Source organism: Thalia democratica, chromosome 4 (genome assembly GCF_965202585.1).
Source record: "Thalia democratica chromosome 4, ktThaDemo2.hap1.1, whole genome shotgun sequence".
In the NCBI taxonomy this organism is placed as follows: Eukaryota; Metazoa; Chordata; class Thaliacea; order Salpida; family Salpidae; genus Thalia; species Thalia democratica.
In genome coordinates this window covers 20,609,579-20,635,626 of record NC_139168.1, presented here as the reverse complement: position 1 = coordinate 20,635,626, position 26,048 = coordinate 20,609,579, and the positions used below count along the sequence as shown (strand labels likewise).

The 26,048-nt window shown below is 25.2% G+C and overlaps 1 protein-coding gene across 1 annotated transcript in view; it reads left to right on the top strand.

Moving 5' to 3' along the window:
- LOC145834903 (protein timeless homolog) overlaps positions 1-26,048 on the top strand; it is a 60,660-nt gene that overhangs the window by 14,575 nt on the left and 20,037 nt on the right. The window contains exon 10 of the mRNA XM_082942431.1: positions 25,037-25,171. Coding sequence (XP_082798557.1) covers positions 25,037-25,171 — 135 coding nt within the window. The remainder of the gene's footprint in view (positions 1-25,036; positions 25,172-26,048) is intronic.

The following is a 26,048-nucleotide window of genomic DNA, read 5'->3' as shown; positions in this document are numbered from 1 at the left end:
GAATTGCTGCATTCAATTTTTGATGTGATGTCATCAAAATTATGTGTAGTATTTAGATGTTGCTGCAATTAAGTTGCTGCAATTAAGTGAAATAAATTTTTGTATTTTTCTTTTGTAAACAAACAAAAACTGTAAGTATAAAAACCTCTAAAATGTTGAATTTAAATTTATGTTTATTCCATGTAAACAATACTGACTAAAACAAAACATTGAAAATTTACATTAGTGTTTTAAGTGTTAAAAATTTGCTTATGGTTAAGTTTCTGAATGCTTGTTTTATTTAAATAGCCAAATCACTTTAAAAATTGGTGTGTAACTTTTAATTGTTTCATAAAAATTGATCAATTTTTTTTTTTGTTTTTGTTTTTCATATTGGAAATTTATATTTCTAACTATAAAAGTAATATATAATATATTACAAAATATATTTTTTTCAAAAAAATATAATTTTAACATTTTATATATTTTGTATTGTTTAAAATATTTTGTAGTTTTTTACAAGATTTAAAACTTAAAAGAAGTAAAAGTGTCAGCAGCAAAATAGAAGACTATATAACAGAATTAATATTAACTTTTTTTTGTAAAATATAGAAAATAAGTATATAAGTAGTAAAACAGTTGTTAAGTTGGTCTTTTTAGGTTAAAGTATTTGTTATAATGCTCATTAATTTTTTTTTAGTAATAGTAATATTACAGGGTTGCCACTCTTTGAGCCAAAAAATCTTCCCTGAGTGACCAAAAATTTCCCTGAGTAACCTTAAATTTCCCTGAGTTTCCCTGAGTATTTTTCAAATCTTAAAAAAAAAATTTTCTCTTAACACAAATTATTAATACCTCATTCTTATTTTTCTTCTTTAATAATAAAAGGAAGGTTGTATGTGTATGCTTCTGCAGTCAGTTCAAAATATATTAAAACATTCACACTAAAAAATTAATTACCATTACTGCTACTACTTTTGAAATTATTATTTGTAAACAAAAATTTGACCTCTATTTTTTTAACAAAAGTAATACAAAACTAATCTATATTCATTTTAATTTTTTTACTGAAAACAAGTAGTTGTAAACAAATAACAAATAACTTTATTATTTAAAAAATAAGAACTAATAGTACAACATAGTGTTTTTTAAACTACATAAGTAACTAAAAATAAAAAGTTTATTAGAACTTTTCAATGAATAGTTAACAACAACTTTCATTTCTCTAAACTGTTTGATTTTACTTAAGTAAATATAAATTTAAAACTTAAAAAACTACAATGTTAATACTAAGAATATTGAAGAACTAGCCGCAAGGCTAAAAAAATTCTAAATAACCACTTAAATAATAAAAATTACTACTTTTGAACAAAATATTGAAACAGGATTAACTAAACCTCATTCTAGATCTAGAAAAAAATTTCCCTGAGATTTTCAAAAACTTCCCTGAAATTTAGAGGAAAAATAAAAAACTTCCCTGAGTTTCCCTGAGTTGAAAGAAAATTCCAAAATTCCCTGAGTTTCCCTGAGATTTTCTACAGTTTGAAAATTCCCTGAGATTCCCTGAGTTCCCTGAGTGTGTGGCAACCCTGATATTATTTTCAGGGTTGCCTCTTTACCTGGAAACATAGAAAAACCTTGAGTTTGTAAATTTATGAAAAAAAAAACCTGAAAAACCTTAAATTTAAGAAATTTTGAACAAAACCAGGAAAAACATTGAATTTTAAACATAAAACCTGGAATTTTATACAGTTTGAACATGTTTAGTAGTAAAATTTGAATTTGACACAAAAAATCTATTTCATAGAAAGAATTTTTTTTTCATCATCAGAAATTAAAAAAAAAAGATTTAAAGTAGATCTACAGGATTTTTTTAATTTTTTTATATTATTTAACATAGTCATCTTACCTTAAATTTAATTTTACACAAAAAAAGACCCAAAAATATGTACTTTTAAAGATCTGGAAGAAATTTGGAAAAAAAAAAAAAAAATGAGTGACAACCCTGTATTTTGGTATCAGTTATTACACAGTTTAATTATGTAGTTTTTAGTTCTTGCACAGTAATCTTAGTTGCTTTATATTTGAGTTTCTTAATTTTACCATGTTTTTTGGTTTCTGCCTTTGACTGGTTAAATATCAAAAATAATTTGAACTTTGTAAAACAGTAAAAAGCAATTTATACCTTAGTTCAAACCATACAAATAAGATCATTTACTAAATTTGTTTTATATATTTTTTGTAACAGGTTTCTTTTTTAAAAGCTATGGCACAAGAAGTTTTTTCTTTAATTAGTAAATTGAAACACTTGCCAGAAGATGAGTTTAAAAAACTTTTCTTTAGCGAATTTTCCAGATTAAGTTTGAGGTCACTTAGTGAGTTTAGAAAAAGTGTACACTTTGATGAAACTCATGAAGTTGATAAAACAGCCTTAGAATTGCAACTTGGTTTGCCTACAGAGTTAATTCCAATTAAAAACTCTGGAGCAGGGGACTGCCTCTTCAAGGCTATTTCACAGTCACTATATGGTACTGAAGACAATCACCACAACCTAAGGCTCCAAGTTTTTATTTGGATGTTGAAAAATACAGAAACTGTTGTCAAAATCAAAGAGAAGTACAAGTATTTTGTATCAGATTCTGTGTTTTCCTTGACGCTACAAGTTGGAGTACCACAAACTTGGATGGGGGTGGCCCATATTGCTTGCAGTGCAATGGCATTGAAGGTTCACATAAGTACTTTTTATCCCTTTGTTAATGGATTAGAAAACACTACGGCTAAAGTGCTTAACACAATATATAATTGTGAAGCAGTTGGTAGCGAAGTGATCATTAATATTCAATGGTCAAGCATAATTTTTGACAAAACAAAACGTTATTGGCAGCCTAATCATTTTGTGAGTTTAGTTGATAAAACTAAAAAAAGTTATAATTTTAATATTAATAGCGATGGAGTTATATTACTTGACAATGATGAAAATGATAAAGATGAATTTGTAAATGATAGTGATGATAATAAAAACATTTGTAAGGAAGCTAAAATAAAACCTTCTATAAAAACTGTTGATATTAAAAACCAAAATAAAATTAATAAAGCTCCACAATCTTTTTCAAGTTATGATTCTGATGAAAATGATTTTGTAAATAATGCTGATTATAAAGAATTTAAAAGTAACTATAGTAAAACAAAAAATAACTTAAAAAATGTTCATGGTCAAAAAGAAAACAATAAGGGTAATAACATTGAGCAATCAGTTTCAATTGAAGATACAAAAAACAATGAATTAGAAAACAATTTGGATAATGTCTTTATTAAACCTTACAGAGAATTTAAACGAAACAAGGATATATATGAGTTATTAATTAACTGTGATCAAGTTTTTGATAAAATACCAAACGTTATAAAAAGCAATAAACAATTTGTTGTTGACATGAACAATTATTATTTTCCAAATAGCAAAAGACCTTTTAAATTTTATGATGATTGCGGGGAGTGGGATTATAAAACTAAAAACTATAAAACATTGTATTACTTAAAATCAAATTTTTCTCAAGTTTATAAAAAAGATGGTTTTTTTTTCAAAAAGTCTAAATCCTGCTCTGTAGAAACTCTAATAAAAATACCAGATGAAATAAAAGAAACTGGCATAGTTAAATTTGTATGGTATAAAACAAAACATAAACTTAATGAAAAATTTTTTAGAATAGTTACAGTTATAGTTTCAAATAAAATCAAAAGAGCTTTGTTTCAGTACATAGGTAAACAACCCATGAAATGTAAAAAAATAAGAGTTGATCCAATGTCAATTAAAAAAGTTAAAGATGACATAAATGTAAAAAGTAAAAAAATAAAGAATACTGTTGATGATCCTATTGTATCAACTAAAACTATCAAAAATATTAAATATAGAGTAAATAATAAGCACAAAGAGTTTAAAGAAAAAAATATTGCTAATGACTTGGAAAACTGTTTTGAAAAAGTTGGTGATGGATTTGTTCAGTATATAAAAAAATTTAACAACCCGGATTTTAATAATGTACATGATAACTTGTCTTCGTTTGTACTTTTCACAGAAGACCAATTTCTTGACATGATCACATGTTCAAAAGATCTTGGATCAGTTTTAAGTGTCGATAGAACTTTCAATTTAGGAGCTCATTTTCTTACAGCTATAACTTTCAAAAACAATAAAGTTACCTTCAGAAATAATAACTGTAATCCTGTGTTTCTAGGTCCATGTTTTCTGCACAAAAAATCTAAGCAAGAGGACTACGATCATTTTTTTAATTTTATTAAATCTAAAATACACAGTTATTTCCCTGAGTTTGATTATTCCAAACTATCATTTGTTACAGATGGGGAACAAGCTCTTATAAATTCAGTCTATAAAATATTCCCAGAAAGTTTGAAATTCAGATGCCATTTACACATAAGTAAAAACATTATATACAATTTAAGAAAATCAAATATTAATTTTACAAAAAAAACAAAAATAAAACAACAATTCAATTCTTTAATTCTTTCTGAAAATATCTTTAGCTTCGCAGAAACAAAAATGGATATATTAAGCACTCGAATGGATAAAAAAACAGAAGATAACTTACAAAAACTGATAGAAGAAATTTTTATTTTTGTTAAGCAACCAATGTGGGAAAAAAAGTTGTTGTCTCCTTTGACAACAAACCAATCTGAATCAATGAATCACGTCATTAAAAATTATGTGGGCTGGAATAAGACCAATATAGCTGAATTAATAAACAATCTGAAGTCGATAGTTAAATTTCACTATGACAATCTAAAATTTGCAATTTTTAACCAAGGAGATTATAAAATATATAACTCTTTTTCATACCATCAATTTCAAGAATTTAGTAAACAAGTAAGAAATAAACATTATAAAGATCTTATTATTAATTCGTTCAGATACATTGTATCTGACACTGGCAAAACAAAAATTCCTACAAACCTACAAGGTACTGCTAAAAAACCTGGTAGCAGAAAAAGAATTAAGGCAACACGTACTATTTCAAAAACATAATTATTGCCTTAATTAGTGTAAAAATTTATTTATAAGTTCTTTGTTTTTATTAGATTGTTTTTTTTTTAAAGTCAAGTCTGAGGTTTTTTTGTTATGTTTTAGTTTAAACATTCAAGTATAATTAGTTGAATTTAAATTATAAACAGACCAGTGAGCTACATTATATAAATTAACTAATGGATAATTTATAATATTAGTATTAATATTTTGTTGTATAAGATAATTTAATGTATAAGGTTATAGTTTTCAGTAGATTGTTTGTTTTAAGTATTTTTTATTTTAAAATTTAACTCTGAGGTTTTTTTTTTATATTACAAGTGATGATTTATGATTTAAAAAATCTATATAAATTTGTTATTATTTATCAGTTTCATTACTGCTTCTTATTTTTTTACTAAGCAAATTTTTTTTAAGTGTTCTTCTTTGTGTTTATTTTTCAATCTGATAAGTTTTAGTATACCAAAAAAAGTTCTAAACAAGGTATTAGTCATTTATCATCTAAATTCTTTATTATTTATCAAGTATAGGTTTTACTACATATCAAATAAATATTTAAAGATAGGTTAATCATGTTAGTTTTTTGCTAATCTGCTAATGTTGTAATACAAGTGTCTTTCGTTATTAATTCTTTATTATTCTTTTTTATTACTTCTTTACACGTTACTTACTTTAATATTAAAAGGGTAGATCTTTAGAAAGCATTACTTAACAGAAAAATTTTGTAAGAATAGAAAAAAAATATAAAGTTATTATTATGTATTAGTTTTATTACTGCTTCTTATTTTTTTACTAAGCAAATTTTTTTTAAGTGTTCTTCTTAGTGTTTATTTTTCAATTTGATAAGTTTTAGTATACCAAAAAAAGTTCTAAACAAGGTATTAGTCATTTATCATCTAAATTCTTTATTATTTATCAAGTATACGTTTTTACTACATATCAAATAAATATTTAAAGATAGGTTAATCATGTTAGTTTTTTGCTAATCTGCTAATGTTGTAATACAAGTGTCTTTCGTTATTAATTCTTTATTATTCTTTTTTATTACTTCTTTACACGTTACTTACTTTAATATTGAAAGGGTAGATCTTTAGAAAGCATTAATTAACAGAAAAATTTTGTAAGAATAGAAAAAAAAATCAATATACTTGTTAGTGATTTATCTTTTATTCATTAAAATAACAACTTATTTAAAAACTTTGTTTTTTATAGTTGTTTAAGTTTATTTTCTTAAGTGTTAGATAAGTAAAATTTAAATTTATTAGCCATAATCTTTCAATTAGTCTAACCACTAATTCTGTTAGTTTACAAAGTATTATTTAAATAAATGTAAAAATAAATCAAACCATTGGTTTATGTGTATTCAAGTTATTTTGTTTTTGTTTGTTTATAAATTTAAAAATACAAAAACTATCCTTAATATTTATATAAGATCTAGACAGTATTTTATTTTTCATTTAATTTCAGCAACTTAATTGCAGCAACATCTCAATACTACCCATGATTTGAATAAAATCACATCAAATTATGGGCATAATTGATTGAAGCAATTCTACACATAAAATAGTGCCCATAAAATAGTACACATGAGACCAAACTACTACTTCTATAAGTTTAGTAAATATAAATTACATCTATACAAGTATAAACAAACAATTGGTTTATGTGTGTTCAATTTTTATTTTTTAATATTGTTATTCAAATCTTAAATAAAAAAAATATCCAAAATATTTATAAAATGCCAAGCCATTAGTTCTGTTAGTACAAAAAAAATAAATTACATAAATATAATTAGAAATCAAATAATTTTTTTCTTTATTAAATATTACATAAAAAAAAACTCTTCATATTATTTTAGTAAGTCTAGCCACTACGGCTGTTAGTTTACAAAACATAATTTAAATAATTGTAAAAATAAATCAAACTATTGGTTTATGTGTATTCAAGTTGTTTTTGTTTGTTTATAAATTTAAAAATACAAAAACTATCCATAATATTTATAAAAGATCTAGACAGTATTTTATTTTTCATTTAATTTTAGCAACTTAATTGCAGCTACATCTCAATACTACCCATAATTTGAATAAAATCACATCAAATTATGGGCATAATTGATTGAAGCAATTGTACACATAAAATAGTGCCCATAAAGTAGTACACATAAGGTCGAACCTCTACTTTATAAGTTTACTAAATACAAATCACGTATATACAACTATAAATCAAACAATTTTAGAATAAAATCAAACAGTTTATGTGTGTTCAAGTTTAATTTATGAATGTTGTTTATAAAATCTTAAAAAAAAAAAAAAATTACTTATTATACGACTAGCCATTAATTCTGTTAATAAAAACAATAAATTACATAAATATACATATAAATCAAATAATTTGTTTAAGTGTATTCAAGTTTTTATTTTTCTTTATTAAATATTACATAAAAAAACTATCCATAATCTTTTAATAAGTCTAGCCACTACTTCTGTCAGTTTACAAAATATAACTCAAATAAATGTAAAAATAAATCATACTATTGGTTTATGTTTATTCAAGTTATATTTTATTTGTTTGTTTATAAACTTAAAACTACAAAAACTATCCATAATATTTATATAAGATCTAGACAGTATTTTATTTTTCATTTAATTTCAGCAACTTAATTGCAGCTACATCTCAATACTACCCATAATTTGAATGAAATCACATCAAATTATGGGCATAATTGATTGAAGCAATTCTACACATAAAATACTGCCCATAAAGTAGTACACATAAGGCCAAACCTCTACTCTATAAGTTTACTAAATACAAATTACGTATATAAAACTATAAATCAAACAATTTTAGATTTAAATCAAACAGTTTATGTGTGTTCAAGTTTAGTTTATAAATTTTGTTTATAAAATCTTAAATAAAAAAAAATACCAAAATTACTTATTATATGACTAGCCATTAATTCTGTTAGTATAAAAACAATAAATTACATAAATATACATATAAATCAAACAATTTGTTTAAGTGTATTAAAGTTTTTTTTTTCTTTATTAAAAATTACTTGAAAAAATCTATCCATAATCTTTTAATAAGTCTAGCCACTACTTCTGTTAGTTTACAAATTATTATTTAAATAAATGTATAAATAAATCATACTATTGGTTTATGTTTATTCAAGTTATATTTTATTTGTTTGTTTATAAACTTAAAACTACAAAAACTATCCATAATATTTATATAAGGCCTGGACAGTAATTTATTTTTCATTTAATTGCAGCAACTTAATTGCAGCAACATCTAAATACTACACATAATTTTGATGACATCACATCAAAAATTGAATGCAGCAATTCTACACATAAAATAGTGCCCATAAAATAGTACACATAAAAAGTCCTACCGATCAAGAACTTCTTCTTGAAGTTAAACAGCTATGACGTGGTAGTAAGATAAATGAATAAACAAAAAGAAAAATGTGTTACTGTGTATTTTGAAATCAAACCTACAGCTGATGATTATGAATTTCATTGTTTTTATGAAACATATGTCCTGTTGTTTTCAAACTCATGTTTTCTCAATAAATTAATATATATATAGTCTATAATAAATTTTTGAATTTTATTATCAATACAATGTTTCACTCGCTTGAAACTAGTCAAACGAGATCTTCATTCGTTTAAAATTTTACCAAATAGAAATAATTTTATTTAAGTTGAGAACTTTGATTGCCATCTTTAAAGTATAAATAACACTGTATATATACTATAGTCTAGTGTTAGTGAATAATTTAATCAAGAAAACCATAATGAATTTTTTATAGTTTATATTTATGTAAATATATCTTCTCGTCAATAAGTGTGTAAATAGAGAAGCTCTCCACATGTGGGTTGTGGGTGCCAGTACAAATATATATTAACAAAATATAAAACTATTTATTTCCTGATACGCTTGTTTTCAATCCTAACAAGTAAGTTTAAGTTAAAAGTTTGTTAATACACGATATCACACTACGAGAGTTGAAATTTTTTTTTGAAAAAAACTAAATGATAAAGTTTAATAATGGAGGTTTCAAGTTCTGTTAAACACTATTCAAAAATATTGGTTTATCAAGAAAAGTATCTTTTAAATTTTGATTAACGTCAAACTAATTGAAGCATCCGTAAGAGAACTAGTCTGGAACAATTAATATCAGACAACGAAACAGTTTGAAGCGCACACAAGTTGAAATGATAAAAAACCAGCGCAATAAAAGTCGCATACAATGATAGTTAGATCGTCCAGCAAATCGTATCTCACCCAATACTGGACATTTTAACAAAGTATATATTTTTTAAACTTATCTTAAATATCTTTTGTAAATCTTTAAAAAAATAATAATGACAAATAAAAAAAATTTGCGTGTATAAGTTTTTTGCAAAAAAAAACAGTTTAGAAAAATATAAATGCTAAAAAACCTTTAAAATGAAAATGATTAAATTGTAGGCTCTAAACATAGACAATTGAACTACAGTATATAGTGAGGTATTGAAATCTAATGGATTTTAAAAAACTTGATAAAGTTAGAAATTATAGAGTTGGCAATTAATATTAAAAACATTGTTCCTATGGTTAATTTATAATGTAATAATATTTGAAAAATGACTAAAAGGGGGTACACACCATTTTTTTCCTGTTAAACACTAAAAATTTCAGTTTTGAATTATTGTAATTTGTTTTTTTTTATTTTGTTAGATTATTAGTAAATTATATACTCTATGGTTATATCTTAACTAAAAGTTTTTTCATTTCTCTATATAAAGATTTTTAAAAATTTAATTTAAATCTAACCCTTATTCTACCTTATGCATAACAAACATTTTTCAAAAAAAAATCGTTTTATTCTACATCATCAGACAACTGTGGTAACAACAACAATAATGCTTATGAAAATAAAATGTTTTCAGTGTTTACCCCCCTTTCTTTCTTTTAAATATTATTACATTAAAAATTAACCATAGGAACAATGTGTTTAATATTAATTGCCAACTCTATAGTTTCTAACTTTATCAAGTTTTTTTTTTAAATCCATCAAATTTCAATACCTCACTCATTAATAAACTGTAGTTCTGAGTTTGTGTTAAAAGCCTATAGTTTAATAATTTTTATTTCTAAGGTGTTTTAGCGTTAATATTTTTCTAAACTGCTTTTATTTTCTTAACAGAAAACTTAATGCACACAAAGTTTTTATTTGTTTGTCATTTTTACCGTTATTATTTTTCTATAAATTCACAATTAGAAAATCCACTGTAATCGTTTCTCTCTAAAATAACAAGTTAATAAAAACAATGTTTGCCAACAAAGGAAACACATGTGTAATAATTTTTACAAAAAAAAACTTATGTAATTGTTTATCTGTTAAAAGATCGAGCTCTTAATGTCGAAAGATAACAGTTTCGAGTTCATCAAAACTGTTTTTTTTTATCTTAAAAATATTGAAAGCATATCTGCTGGTTTTAAAATAACTATATTCATAAATTTTAAAACCGAAATAGAAAAATAGCAAGTAGAAAATATAAAAAAGTAAATGTGGTATGTTTATATTAAACTTAGTCATTTAATAAAAGAGGTTAGGTTAAAGTTTGTTTTGCTAATTTTTTTTGAACTTTATTTTATTGCGTAAGGAATCTTTTTCAATTCAATTTTGTATCCTAGAAAAATTGGTTTTTCAAAAAATTCAATTTGAAATGTATATCACCAGTAAAAGTAACGGAATTCAATAATAATAATAAAAAAAATTTATAACTTTTTATTTTATTATGTTTTATGAACGATTGGTAATATTGATATTTATTTTAAAGTTAAAGTTAAAAAAAGATTTTTTTAGTTCCTAACTAGAAAAATATTAATTAACTTCATACTAACTACTGCTTGGTTGAACGTGCATTGACGAAAGTAAAACACAATTGATTGTTTACAGCTAAACATTATTCCATAAAATATTAACGGCATTTTATTTTTTTATTACGTAAAATTCTATTTACGTGATAAGTTTCAATAAAATCATACTTGTTTTTTCTTCAACAAATACTTGAACTTTTGCATTTGCAGGACTGTAGAATGAGTTTCATTTAGTTATTATTATTTCTGTTGTGAAACATTAGTATTTTTTACTTTTATTGATTTCAATATTATCAAGGTGGTCACTAAACCTGGAATTATGGAAAAGTAAGGAGTTTAAGAAATTTCGAAAAAAAAACTGAAAAAACCTGAAGTTTTGAACAAAAATCATTAAACCTGGAATTATAATGATTTTTGATGGCCACCCTGTGTTATCCGGGCTAGGCTACTCAAACTTGACTATTTCTCACTTGATAATGTTGTTCCTGCAACAAGTGCACTTCTAATGTGAGGCAAAACAAAATTCTAAAAAACTCGGTGCTTTTCCACACAAGAAAACGTCACTTAAGAATTTTGCGTTGTTGCAAGAGTTTACGGATTAAGTTTTCCAGAATCCTGTTAAAACTTCTTGAAATCTGAGAACATTTATGATGATATTTTCATTGATTGTTTAATTGATTTTTAGAAGCGCTTGAAAGTTTTCTAAACATTACAGTTTTTAATACAATGATGTAAAATATTTTAATTATTTTCTTTATATGTTTATTATAATGAAAAAGTTTAAAGTTTCTATACTTTTGTAACTTTATAATTTTAACTTTATGAAAAGAAATGGAATTAAGTATATGTATTGAATATAAAAGATATTGTCTAAAAAGATGATACTCTAAAAAAGATCAAATATGATATTTATAATCCGTATTTAAACAAACTAGAGTGTTGAAAAACAGTTAAATTTGATAGTTATGAAAATTACCTATGTAATTTAGTAAGAGTTAAATAAAAGTCGTACAAAGAGCATTTATTGTCCTAATTAAAATTATTTTATATATTTTTACAGCTTTTATTGAAATAATAAATTCTTTAAGTCTTAAAAAATAGATCATAGTATTAAAATTCAGATGATTTAAGCTGGTAAATATTTTTGTTTTTAAGCATAGCTATATAAAAGTGTTAAATTAAACGTAGGTTAATATTTAATATTATAAATATGCTAAAAGGTGTTTAAACCTATGTTTACAAAGTAATGTTAAAAAAGTTTTTGTTATCATTAACAAAATGATGTATCAAGTAAAAATAACTTTTTTGTTTATTTTATCGCATCTGTGTATTTATTAGACAGAGTGTTTTTTTTTCGTTAAACGTATAAGTTTTCAAAGAGTTATATGTACTGTGCAATGTACATATTTATTTACTTTTTCACAAAAATGTTGATATCGTTTAAAAACCAATGTGTATCAATAAAATCAAAGCTTTGAAATCCAATAGAAATGTTTAGTGTGGTTATCATTTCAAGATGGATTGTTTCAAAACATGCCAATTAAAAAACCGCGTGATCTGATCAACGATTTCAAGTGATTTTATAAAAAAAAGTTATATAACATTGCAGTTTTGACTCGGCAATGTATAATTGCTTGAAAATTTTTGCTACCAAAGTCACATTTATTCAAGCTATATTGTACTTTTTATCAACTATTGCTGTGGTTTTTGAATTTTAAGTATTGTTTATGGTGATGAAAGTAGTAACTTGTTGAAATTAAAAACATTTTTATTAGTTTGCTGGTCTTACAGTTGTAAAATTTGAAAATTACGCACACTTTTTGTTATTACAATGTTTCAAATTTCAATAAATATAATTTAACTTCAAACAAGAGTCTACTTGTAGGAATATAGCATTGTTTGTGTTAAATTTTTTGAAATTTGAGGTAATAATAAATCATTTATGTTTTGACAGTTTACATAAAGTCATAAAAAATTCATATATTATTATTATTTTTTGATTTATTAAAAGGTTGACGTATAAACTTTCCCAGTGAATTTTATGTTACGTAAATTAAAATTTACAAGAAAATAATTGGCTTTTATTGCATTACACTATCTATATTAGGAAAATTTAAAAATATTAAGTTTTAAGTAAACAAAATACAGTTTTAATCTTCAAAAATTACAGATGTACATTTCGGTCTACAAGTAAACTTAAGAAACAGTTTTAAAAATAAATTAAAAAAATTTTAGTCTATCTATTTATAAAATTTGTTCAATATTTTGTAAAATTACCAAAACTTTACAAATATTTTTATCGAAAAATTAACTTTTGTCGATGTATTAATAGATTTTTAAAACATTTTCTTCTGTTTTTTTAAAACTCAAAAAAAATCACAATAACTGACTGAGATTGTTCTTATTTTTTATCAAAATTTTATAAATACTCTATTTTTAAATGTTATTGTTTTGAACTAAAAAGTTTTAATGCACATTTAAAAAATTTTAATCTTCAAATTGAAGCTGTTTACAAACCTGAAACATTCATGAAATCATTGTTTTAAAATATGAAATATGCTTTTTTAATAATAGTTTTGTTTTTAAACTATCTAGTAGTCTGTTTATTGAAAATAACGAAAACACCTTATTTAATCTATTGAACTTTAACATATTTAAGTTTAAAATGTTTCCGATTAAGAAATAAACAACGTGTCGATTTTTTCAGGATATTTTTGTAAAGTTTCAAAAACTAGTGAATTCAAAAAAAAAATTTCTTTCAGTCATTGTAATTTCTTTGACAGCACGTTTGAAAAGTTTACATATAAAAACATAAAAAAAATTGATGGTTTTATACTAAGTTGTAATTTCTGTTATGAACCTCTGAGTTTAAACTTATAACATCTGTTAAAAACGATAAAAAACTAATGCTCTTGCGTTGAGTTGTAAATATTATTATTTTTTTTATTAACACTTGATAAAATTTTGTCAGTAAGTGTTATAATTGTTTCAATGGAAAAACATGCCCAGTTGAGTGCGTTGCTGTTATGTTTTCTTTTTAATCTTTAAATATAGTTATAGTAGTATGATAAGCGATTAGTAGTTTTCTAGATTTAAAACTACCTAAACAACATTTTCAATCATTTTTTCTAAAATTATAACAATTGTTCTATTATTTTAAAAGCCAGTTTTATGATTGTTGTTATGATTTCAAGACAAACTGTAAAACATTTAAAAGCATTTTAAAAGATAATTGTTTGATATAACGTAAGATAATTTTGTTCAATTGTTGAGAATTGTTAGAATTTAAGTTAAAAAAACATAATGTATATAAATTGAAGAAAATCTTATTTTTAGTTGAATTTCGTGTAGCTGGGAAAATATTAAATAAAATTTTAATTTGTTTATATTGGATGGTGCGCAACTAATTTAAAACATACGTCAGTTAAATGCGTATATGTGAAAGTAATTTAAATTTATATAGAAACTAATGCTTAGGTATAAATTTTAACACACAGTCTGATTGTTAGTACAACATTTTCGAACGAAACTTGAACGAACCTCACAGTACTAATAAACCTGACAGTTGTTAAAAAACAATTTGCAAACTACATTTTGTTTGTAAGTTTTTCATTCTATTAAAAAGACGTCATTCCATCATAAACATCTCAATTTATAAAAGTACCAAGTAAACGGGATAATTTTTTATGGTGAAAATTCAGTCGTTTCGGTCCAGGAAGCCTTGCAAGCTTTCTCACCTACTCGAGCGTCTGTAAACAAACAGTATGTAAACTTTAAAATGTTTAAGTAGAAAGTGTTACGTAAGCAAAAGTTGTTTTATTAAATTCCTCGCGCTGTAAAACCTCTTATTGATAAACTAATGTGACTAGTCATTTCAGTTTAGTTGCAAATGTAAGATGTTCTATTAATCATTATTTTTATTCGACATATTAACACTTACTATGCAATTTTTTTTTAGTAGGTTTTAGAATAAATGCACGAGTGCAAAATTTTAATTTAAAAAGAATATCTCAGCAATATTTTATATATAAAGTTTTGTAAAGCAAATATCTTAGTTTAAAAAACATTGCAACGTAAACAACACCTTTCCCATATAAAAATTAGTCAATGACGTGTGAAATCTGGGTGCCAGTTTGACAACTTGACATTTACGTCTTGTACTTGTGTATAGTATGTCTAAAACTATAAATTTTCTGCTTGCACAATGTATTTTAAAATTTACAACCCATCACATTAATTAGTTAGAGTGTTTTTACAATACAAGCCCAAATACTTTCAATAACTTCCATATATTTTAAAATGTGGTTTGTAACCATGTTTTATTTTTGTAACCCGTGATTTTTGAAAGTATATTGTTTATAACAGGGTGTCCACTAAACCTGGAATCCTAGAAAAACTGAAAATTTAATTTAGGCTAAAAAACTAAAATTTAGGCCATCCTGTTATAAGCATTGAGTATCAAAACTTGATTAGTTCCACTTCTTGAGCGAAATAATATATTTGTTATTTACTGTGCAAACAAATATTAATCGAATTGAAATTTTGTTTACATTGTTAAATGTACGTTATGCAACAACTAGGTTTTGCAGGATTACTTAAAAATTTTATGGTTTTGTAGCTAAAAAGACAAATGATCTGAAAGTTTACGGTTAAATTATAATTAATAAAACCTGATTCAGCGAAGTAAATGTTTCTCAAAATCTGGGCCGAGCCCTGTTTACATTATAAGCACATTTAAAAGTTATGCAAAAGTTGCAACTCGTTTCATAACGCGTTGTGTAACCATAACTTTTAAAGTGTTTTGATATTAAACCGATTAGAGATTTCAAGGCCAAAAAAAAATCGAGAATGTGTTTTTTTAAATGCATGTCACGTCTTTTCTACAAATCACTTTTAATTAAATCAGAAAAGTGGTTTGGCAACTTCCTTGCAAATAACCTATTTTTTAGTACCTAGTTAGTTAGAGTTGAGCAGGGTTTTCCAAACTTTTTTTCAAATTAAAATTTTAAAGAAATTAAAAATGCTTTGGCCCCCTCCAACAAAATCACTCAAAAAACTACTGTTAAAAACTTCTAAGACTTTTTTTTGCTCTTCATCATCATATCAAGAATAAGATAGTGTAAGTTTCAAATTGTGACCTCATGGCCTCCTGTGGCCCCTTTACTGCTCAATGGCCACTTGGCCCACTTTGGGAAACCCTGGTAATTAAAGTAGAATTAAATAAGTAAATGAAAAGCGTTTTTTATACATCTTTGATTATATGTTAACACTACTTCAGTACGTCAAATATGAAGAAAATACTTAAATTTAATATTAGAAGTCGCAATCAATCCATGTTTTTATCATGTCAAAAATCTATATAAATTGTATGAGATGAATGTGTTTTTTACAAACTTTTTTTTTCATTTTACTTTCGAATATATTTTAACTAAAAGAACCTTTTGTGCCCAAAAGCACTCTTTGGGAAACACGGATAATAAAGAATACAGATTAAAACTAAACAAAAAATTATACATAAGTCCATGCACATGTCTAAACATACCAAGGGTTGACTCATTAGTTTTTGGTCGGTACAAAAATATAATGTCATTGTAGTTTGTAACTTGGTAGCATTGATGTTTAAACTATATAACTAAGTTTTTTTTTTGAATAAATTGTCATGTGAAGGCGAAAGTGAAAGTAAAATAAATAACAATTTATCGCCTTTTTGAATATTGACATATTCTAGAGAGTAAAGTGAAACCAGATTCCCGTTCGAGCGTTACTTAACCTCGATTTTTATGTTTTAGTTTTTTGTTGGCTTTTTAAATGTTACAGGGTTGCCAAAAAACATGGAACCGTGGAAAAACCTGGAATCTGACAATTTAGGCTAAAAAAACCTGAAATTTGAAAAAATTTGAAAGAAAACTTGGAAAATTGAATAAAAATCACTATAAAACCTTAAAAAAACCTGAAACTTGAAACAATTTTTGTTAAGTAGTAAACTTTTAATTTGACACGAATAATCTACCAACTAGTTATAAGTTTTTTGTCATCATCAACAATTTTTTTAACACATTTAAAGTTGCTTTACAGTATCTATTAGTGTTCTTAAACTGCTTAGCACAGTTTTTAACAGTTGCTTTAGCACAGTTTCGCCTTTTTAAATGTTTACAGATTCTAGAGAGTAAAAGAAAACCAGATTCCCGTTCAAGCTTTAAGTAAGCTCGATTTTTATGTTTTAGTTTTTTTGTTGTTGTGCTTTTAAAATGTTAGCAGGGTTGCCAAAAAACCTGGAGTTTGACAATTTAGACTAAAAAACACAGTTTTTAAACTCAAACAAAGCTTCAAACTAAAGTCAGACCCGAAAACTAGTACTTTTAAAAACCTGGAAGAATTCGCTAAAAAGATTGGCAGCACTGTTGTCAGCAGATTTAAAAACTCCCGTTTAAGCGTTACGTAAGCCCGAGTCGAACATTTAAGTTTTTATCAGTTGTTTACAAAAAAAAAAGACATTTCACTCTGATTTCGCTTCCTGTCACAGCTTTTTAGTTGTTGCGTAACAATGGTTTACGTAACTATGCTGGCTTCCTGCAATAATAAATTTCCAAATTACATTTGTTAAAAAAAGCTCCGTGGTGATTAGGTGTCTGTGTAAGTTTGTTTTGTTATTAAAAAAACATAAAATCCCAACTCAAAAACTAGACATTATTAGAGTTTAAGTTTTTACAACTTTAACAATATATCAAGCAGACAGAATAGAAACTAATTAAATAAACTTAGATGAGATCAATTTAATTAATTTTTTTTCAGACTGCAATATATTTCATTTTATTAAATTTTTTCCAGTTGAACTTATGGTTTTGTACATATAGTAGTATCTCGAACGAAGAAAATAAACTTGGAAGATATTGATTTAATGAAGATATTGATGCGCATTTAGCTTTTTTTCGAAATTTGTTTGTTAAATTGCGCCTCTAGAATATTTTAGGCGCAACAAAAATATCGATTGTTTTTGTGTTACTGTTATATTTGAGTATTTCCTCGACTATTAAACCTTCCTAGTGATATTTTGTCTGAACCGAAATTCTGTTGAAAAATTGATTATTTTTCTCCAAGTTTGTGTAATTGAAAAGCAAAAGTGAGATAAAACAAAAAGATTGTTTTTGTAAAAGCTTCTAAAATGCTTAAAAGTTACGCTAGCTTATAAAATTGTAACACAATGTTGGTACAAACGGCACCATAAACGTTTTAATGAAACACATTTAACATAAATAACAAGTTTTTATTTGGCCTTGAGATTTCTAATCAGTTTTAAAACAAAACACTTTAATTGTTATGATTACACAACACGTTATGCAACGAGTTACAACTTTTGCATAACTTTTAAATGTGCTTATAATGTAAACAGGGCTGAGCCCAGATTCAAAACAAAGATTAGTTTCGCTGAATCGAGTTTACCTATGTCCATTGGATTCTGCTTTATTTTGTACTTTTAGTTATGAAACGCACCGTGAAATCTTTCATTAAAGCTTGCCTAGTTGTTTGGCGGCATGCATTTTACATTGTAAATAAAATTTTCATTATTATTATTTCAGTACTTTGTACTTATACCCGCTTGTTGAGATCTCAACAGCAGTTTCTCGCGACTGTGTCTACCTGATGAGTCCTAACAGGGCGTTAGGTTGTTTCGAATACTGTTGTTGGTTTTGTGGTGAAGTTAATTATTTCATATGCATTATTGTACTCGTGTTTGCACAATAGATTTGGCCAACACTGCTTTGTACAGTAGGGAGTTTGTTTTATAGTTTTTGATTATTACTTTATTATCTGGTTTCATTCATTCTGTAAAAAGCTAAATGAGACCAGATATAGTTTTATATTTTCCGTTTAGTTTTATTGCTATCTGGTCTCATTCATTTTATAAATAGACAATAAAACAATGAAGGCTAAATAATGAGTACCTTGATTGAAGTATGGAAATACAAGCAGTAATCAACAATTTGGTTATTATCGGTTAATGTGGTCGTTATGTAACATAAAAGTTTGCGGGAAACTTAAACAACTAATTAAAGGTCTGTTTGTGGTAACTTTTGATTAACGATCCAAAGAGTGCTTGTGAAATACTGGTTATTTGACATCAAAGGTTGCACTTGTTCCATTAGAAATGCCAAAAGTTTTTTTTTTTAATTTATGAAAATTTTCGACTTGCTAACAAGAAAAAAAAGCTAGTTTAGTTTTAGATTAAATTAAAAAATTTAATAACTTTTCAAAGTTCAATTTTCAGGCATAGTTAAACTAAACAAGTTTTAAAACTTACACGAATCCTGCTGTTTTATATACTCCGGTTCCCAATGGTGAGATGTTTAAGTAAATTTATTTATTTTTGAAATTTGTTTAATATAAACTGTGTGGTTTGAATTTAGTTTTATTTTCTCCAAGTAAGAATAGTTATATTATTGTTTTAATTTTTTATTTAATGTTAATTTATTTGTAACTCATTAGCTTGACCCCTGAAATAGTAAATATCCTTGAATGTTTCTATATTTAATTGGACTGTTTCGTAACTTTGTACCTGACATTTACATCTAGTTTTCTTGTGTAAAACAGGCAAAATAGTATCGAATAAATGATACGCCGAAGTGTTTAAACGAAAATGTCACGTTCGACCTGAAATTTACATCTTTTTGTTTCAAACCATGTTTTTGTTTTAGTAGCAGTTTGTTGGCGTTACGTAAAAATAAAAACTGAAATAAAATTAATTTTCTTTAATTTGTTTCAATATAATATCCACTTGTCTAAAAAAGATGCTTTTTTGATTATACTACAAAATCAAAAAAAGGGTTTAAGTGCAACCTGAAGTAAAAAGCTTTTTTTTTTAAATTTTAATATGTTGTCACTCTATAAGGTCGATTTGTCTAATAAAAATGCCAAATTTGATTTGATAAAAATTAAAAAACTTAAAACCAACACTAACGCGTATAATGTCTTTTAATTTTGTAAGTTTTAAAACTGCTATTGTAAATATGTTTGTGTACAATAGGGTGCTTATAAAATTGGTGATATTTGAGTTTTCAGCTGGAATTTTTTTTACGATTGGAAAATATCTCAAAAACTCTATATGCAAATTTTAAGCTGATTTAAAAAAGTTTTTGTAGAGGCTATTCTATATTTTCTGAAAACAACCCCAATGCAAACTGTATGGGACCCAAACAATTAAACCTTAAAGATTTTTGCTAATTTTTTTAAACTGTAGCTAGTTATCACAAAAACTCATTGTGCACAATTTAAAACTATTCAAAGAAATTTTTATGGTGACATTTCTTGTTTTTTAAATAAAACATTAGAAATTCAAAAAACTTACAAAAATGGATAAAAAATTACATACAGTCAAGGATTGCCTTGGTTTTTTCATTCTTCATTATGATTTTAAGAGTTAAACAAAATACTTTGCTTGGTCATAAAAGTGTATGATAAAAAAATGTAAACGAAATTTGACTCTGCTGACGCACGAAATGTTTATTTGTACAACAAACAACACGACCCTGAACAAATAGCAAATTTGACCGGCAAATAGTCAGTTCTAATATTTGAAAGTTACATAACTATTTGTTTGCGGTCGTTACATAACATCGAGCTCTTGTTAGTGGATTATTAATTTATTACTGTTTTCTTCTACTGCACTGATTGTTGCTTTTAGGTTAAACTCAACACTTTTGTCCAGGGTATACTAACAATGAGTCAAAGTAGAACGAAATAAAGTTCGTACTTGAAAAGAAGTTGTTTTGATCAAATTTGTCGGTTACGTAACTTTTTCACAAGTGCATTCGAATTCTTACCTGAGTAATTTGTTCGCGTATTTTGGCACTGCTCGTTTTTGCTTCAACTTGTTACTGGCTGCAATGGTTTTGGGTTTTTAGTATACGTATTTTATCTACTTTACTTAAGTTTGTAATGAATACTTTTTTTTATTTAATTTTTGAACTAAAATTTATCGTTTTTATTTTGATAACACAATTTTTAAGCAATAATGTCAACTAATTAAGCATAAAAGAAATTTAGAAACTAAGTGTAAATATACTATTTATTATATATACCATTTTAATTTCCACATGTTTGAATTGGAACTATGACAATTTCCCGTCAAGTTTTTACAACTATTTTGTAAATTTTTAATCCTATTATGGGTTAGGTGTCTTGTGGAAATTATTTAAAAAAATATTTTAGAATAGATATTAATTTTCTTTTTTTTATAGTTGAGTTAAAATTATATTTATATATTAAAATGTTAATTACAGTTTTGATAAACATACGTTTTGAAATTAATTTTAAAGTTCCTTAATTAGAAAATATTGAAAAATATATTTACACAACTTCTTAAGCTTTCGATACGTCCATGAACTATGATTGTTGTTTTATATAAGTCCAAATAAGTTGAGTTTACTAGAAATAATGAATGCAAAATCAATGAACTTAAGGTATTGTAAACAATTTATATTTAAATGCACGGTTACTCTATAGAATAAGCTGATTAAAAGCTTGCATTAAATAGCTTTATAAGTTTATAAGAACCTCATTAACATTGGTTGCATCGGTTTATAAGCTGATTGTAAAGAACCTTTTTAAGGTCTATGTTAAAACGATTCTAAATAAATATTTGATGTTTAATGTGTAAATACTTAGGTTTTTTTTGGTGTTACATAAAAGCAAAATGTTTATTTAAAAATGAAACATACCTTATGTATTTTTTTCAAATTTGAGTCAAGTTATATTCTGATTTTTGCTTTTCTAATTTATGTATAACTTCTGTGCGAGGCAAAAAAGCTTTCAGTATCGTATTACAATTTAGAATATATTATAGTATAAAGTTTTTTAAAATTATCATAACGTAAATTTAAATAAATAACTTTGAACTTTTTGAAAAACATAGCTGTATGTTGGTAATAGTTAAAAAAATAATTTAAATTGGTTTTTAATTAATACTCAGAAATTGCTAGGTTTTATAAAAGTAGCAAAATAGTGAAGTTCTATCAGTTTTTTTTATTAATGTATAAAAATTGATTTAATTAACAGTTTTGTGCTAAGTAAGTTTTTCTTTTTACCAAATGCCCCCGAAGTTAACCGTACATTGAACCTAATCATTGATACCTTCTAACAAATAAAGCGCTATATCGAATTAAAAAAAACCCACTTGAAACTTCAAATCAGTTTAATGAGAAATTTGTTTGCCAACTTTGCGAAAACCTCCCAGCCAATCAACGCGCTTTATTTCGTTACATAACCGATTGTTTCTTGCTGCCTACGTCTGCTCCTTCCAGCGTACCGCCACCTCTTTCTCTTCACCACTCCTTCACCTCCCCACTCGCGATTTTGTTCCGCCAAACTGCAACTTTTAGCGCGCACTTTGTTGTTGCAATACGCTTGTGCGTAGTAGTAGAAGGATAGTTTGTAAATTGATTTTAAGCGGGATAAAGTTTTTTATTGTGGAGAAAATTTTAAGTATATGTAATTTGGGGTTCAATTTATAATGACAATATCGTTATATTTATTTTTTATTTAGAAATAAGTTAATTCTTTCCAAAGTTTTAAAGCATGTGGGGATACAAGTTTTTTTTTTACAAAAACTAGCGTTGAACCTTTTTTGGCAGCTTAAAGTTAAACTACAAGATCTCTTTTCTAAAATATTAAAATTAATCTTTGAGATACAGACAGTTTTGTCAACTTTTTCCGATACAAGCACATGGAAGAAAAATTCTTGTTCGAGAAATTTTTTAAATTTCCTATTCTGACCCTTTATACGTCAAAAAATACTTTAAATTTAAAAAAAGGGTAAAAATTCTACAAACGAGTATCAAAATTTTAAAATTGTAATAACAATTTGTAAACAAAATATGTTTTGTAAACTATTGACTAAAATAATACGTAAAAATTTAACATAAGTATTTTTTAATTTAAATTGACGGATTCCCTGGTACTTTTTGCTAAAAGCTTTAATTTTTAGAAAAGAAGTAAATAAATCAATAAAAGGGTTTAAAAATTTATTTTTAAAGCTAAAGTGAGAAATTTTCTTTAATAGTTGTTTCTGAACTCTACACATGTTTTTTATTGCACGTATTTCTGACATTAGCACTAACGGCATATGGTGAATAGAAGTTTAAGTATAATTTTCTAAATTTGTTAACTTCTTGCGTATATTCGCATTAGTTTCACATAGTAACTTACAGGATACTTAATTTTATAACCTTTAGTCTATAAAAAAATTATTTTGAATTGATTGTTTTTTAAATAAAGGTTTGAAGAACTTTTTTCCGGTGCATAATTTACTTAAAAAATATAACAAAACACATTTCATTTTTTAAATTAAATTTATTTAAGTACTTTCGAAGTAAGTCTTGTCAAAAATTGTATCTACTAAATTAAACTGAATTGAAATAAAAATATACTGTAGTTTAAAGTCTTAAATTATAAAATGACGTAATGGTCAAATGTAAAAAATAACGAAATGCTTGTACTAAAGAACTTTGCTGTACTAATAAAACTTGTTAGATTAAAATCAAACTAAAATAAACCAGCAATAAAAAGTAAAAATAAAACTACACTTGAAAAAAAAAACGAGAAACCAATTACTTTTAAATTACTTAATATTAGGATTTAAAAAGTCTAGTTTAGTAAACTATACAAGTTGTATATAATTTTTTTATATTTTATGAAAATAGTTATAAAATAACTTATTAAACTATTTATAAGGTTTAAAATATTTTAATAGTATGTTTGTGTATGACAAAAGCAAAAATGTCATCAATAACTTAATACACAAATATTACTTTAATTTTTATGAACGGCTTTTTTTTTTTTACGTGTCGAAAGATTAATTAAATACTTTTTTTAATATAAAACTTTAAAGTATCAATCTTGTTATAAATGCATAACAATTGTATCTAATATTCAGGGTTGCCACTTTACCTGGAAACCTGGAAAAATCTTGAAAAACCTAGAATTAGACAATTTAGGCAAAAGTAACCTGGAAAAACCTGGAATTTGAGAAAATTTGAAAAAAACCTGGAAAAACCTGGAATTTTCAATAATTTTAACATTTGCAGTAGTAAAATTTCGATTTGACACCAAAAATCAATCATAGAAATAAGATTTTTTTGTCATTAACAAATAAATTTTCATTAAAAAACACATTTAAAGTAACTTTACAGTATCTTGTCAATGTTTTTGTACTATTTAACACAGTTTCTTATATAGAAATTTACTTAAAACTAAAAATAGACCCAAAAATGTGTATATTAGAAACCTGGAAGAAGTTTGGAAAACCCAGAAAAAATTTTGAAAAAACGATTGGCAACCCTGAATATTTATGTGACATTTTTCAGACGTTTATTTATCAAGCTACAGTTTCATTGTAACAAAGATACATTGAAATGTATGCATGCCAAAATTTAAAATTAATAATAATTATACAATTTAAAGAACGAAGACTTTTTAATAGACGGGAAATTAAATTGTCAGTAAAGATAACGAAACTTTCCCATTTATCACATGTATCTTGTAAATTAATAGTTTTTCTTCTCAGAAAAAACAACAGGACAGTAATGCGTTATTTTACTGCCTTTAAGTTTAATTTTTTGTATAATCTTTTTAAAGTGTATGATTTTATAAATGTTTACGATCACTCTTCATATCACCTGGGTTGAATATCAGTTGATCTCAATATTCATATTTCAGTTATACAAAAGTAAATATTAGTTAGTTGAATAACAATTAGTTGAACTATTATTACATACAGATCAACAGACTTCAAAGTAGAATATGTATCTGTATATATTTAAGTATATAAAACACTATATATGAATAGTTAAGTTAATTGAAACGACATAATGTGTTTTTTGTAGTTCTTTAAAATTGTTTGCAGTTTTCTTTATATTGTTCTGATCAACGGTTGAAATCGTTTTAACGATGAAACTTAAGCAAACAATATGAATATTAGTTGTTTTTTGTATAATGAGTAAAGTTATATATATATATTTATATATATATTTATTTATTTATTTATTTTAGATTAAATACTATCACTTACAGATCAGCCGACTTAAAAGTATAATATGTAACAACATTTAATTATTTAAAGTAGTTCAAATATATATATTAAATTATAATCACTTTCAGGTCAGCAGACTTCAAAGTAGAGTACGTATCTGAAACGTTGAACCTGCAAACGCTCCACTTCATCGACACCAACCTGCTCAACTACTACGAACTCATGCTGAATGACAAGCACGACGCGCAAGCCTGGTCGAGGAGGTGATTTTTTATTTTTGTATTTAACAATGAACAACAGGTAAGTTTTAGAAGCATTATGCATTCTTAGGATGTATTAGTTCTCTGATCGAGAAGGTGAATTTTTAATAATTCATCTCTTTGCTAAATTTTCAAAACTTTGTTTTACATCATTATTATGTTATTGTTAATTACATGTAATATGCATCGTAATGCCTAAACTCGGTCAAGAAAGTATTTTTTTAATTTTTAGTTCTTTCTGTCTTCTTTGGTATTTACTCTTTACAAATTAAGCTCACAAAGTAAGTAAGTAACATTAAGCCTGGTAGAGAAGGTGAAATTTAAATTTTTACTTGTTTCTATTTGTTTTTGTATTTAACAAGTTAAGAACTACAAGTAAGTTTTATAAGGTTCTTTTGTATTTTTCAGGGTCGCCATATTTTTTTACAACCAACCAATGTACATAGTTGTATTTTTAATTTCTTGTAATTTTACGCAGTGCAAGTGTGGTAAAAATTTATTTCAAGAAATAACCCTTTGGCTTATTTTGTTAAAACTAAAGAGTAAAATTTTGCAACTGCTTTGTTTAAATTGTGTGTTTTTTATATATTTGTTGATGGCCAAAATTTTTATATTTAATTTATCTAAATCGAAAAAATGTATCATCTTAATTCATACAACCTTGATTTAATGGTTTCACTTTTCTAAATTAAACCTTTTATAAAAGATTCAATAATAATTTTGGAAACTACAAAAGATATTTTTCTCACAATTGATGTATAACGCTTTGTACGAAAATTATTTATATTTAATTTAAAGCTCTTAAACTGCCTTGGCTATAAGTATTTTTGTTTTATAATTAGGAAGTAAGCAACCCAATTTGTTTTTTTCCCACGTATGC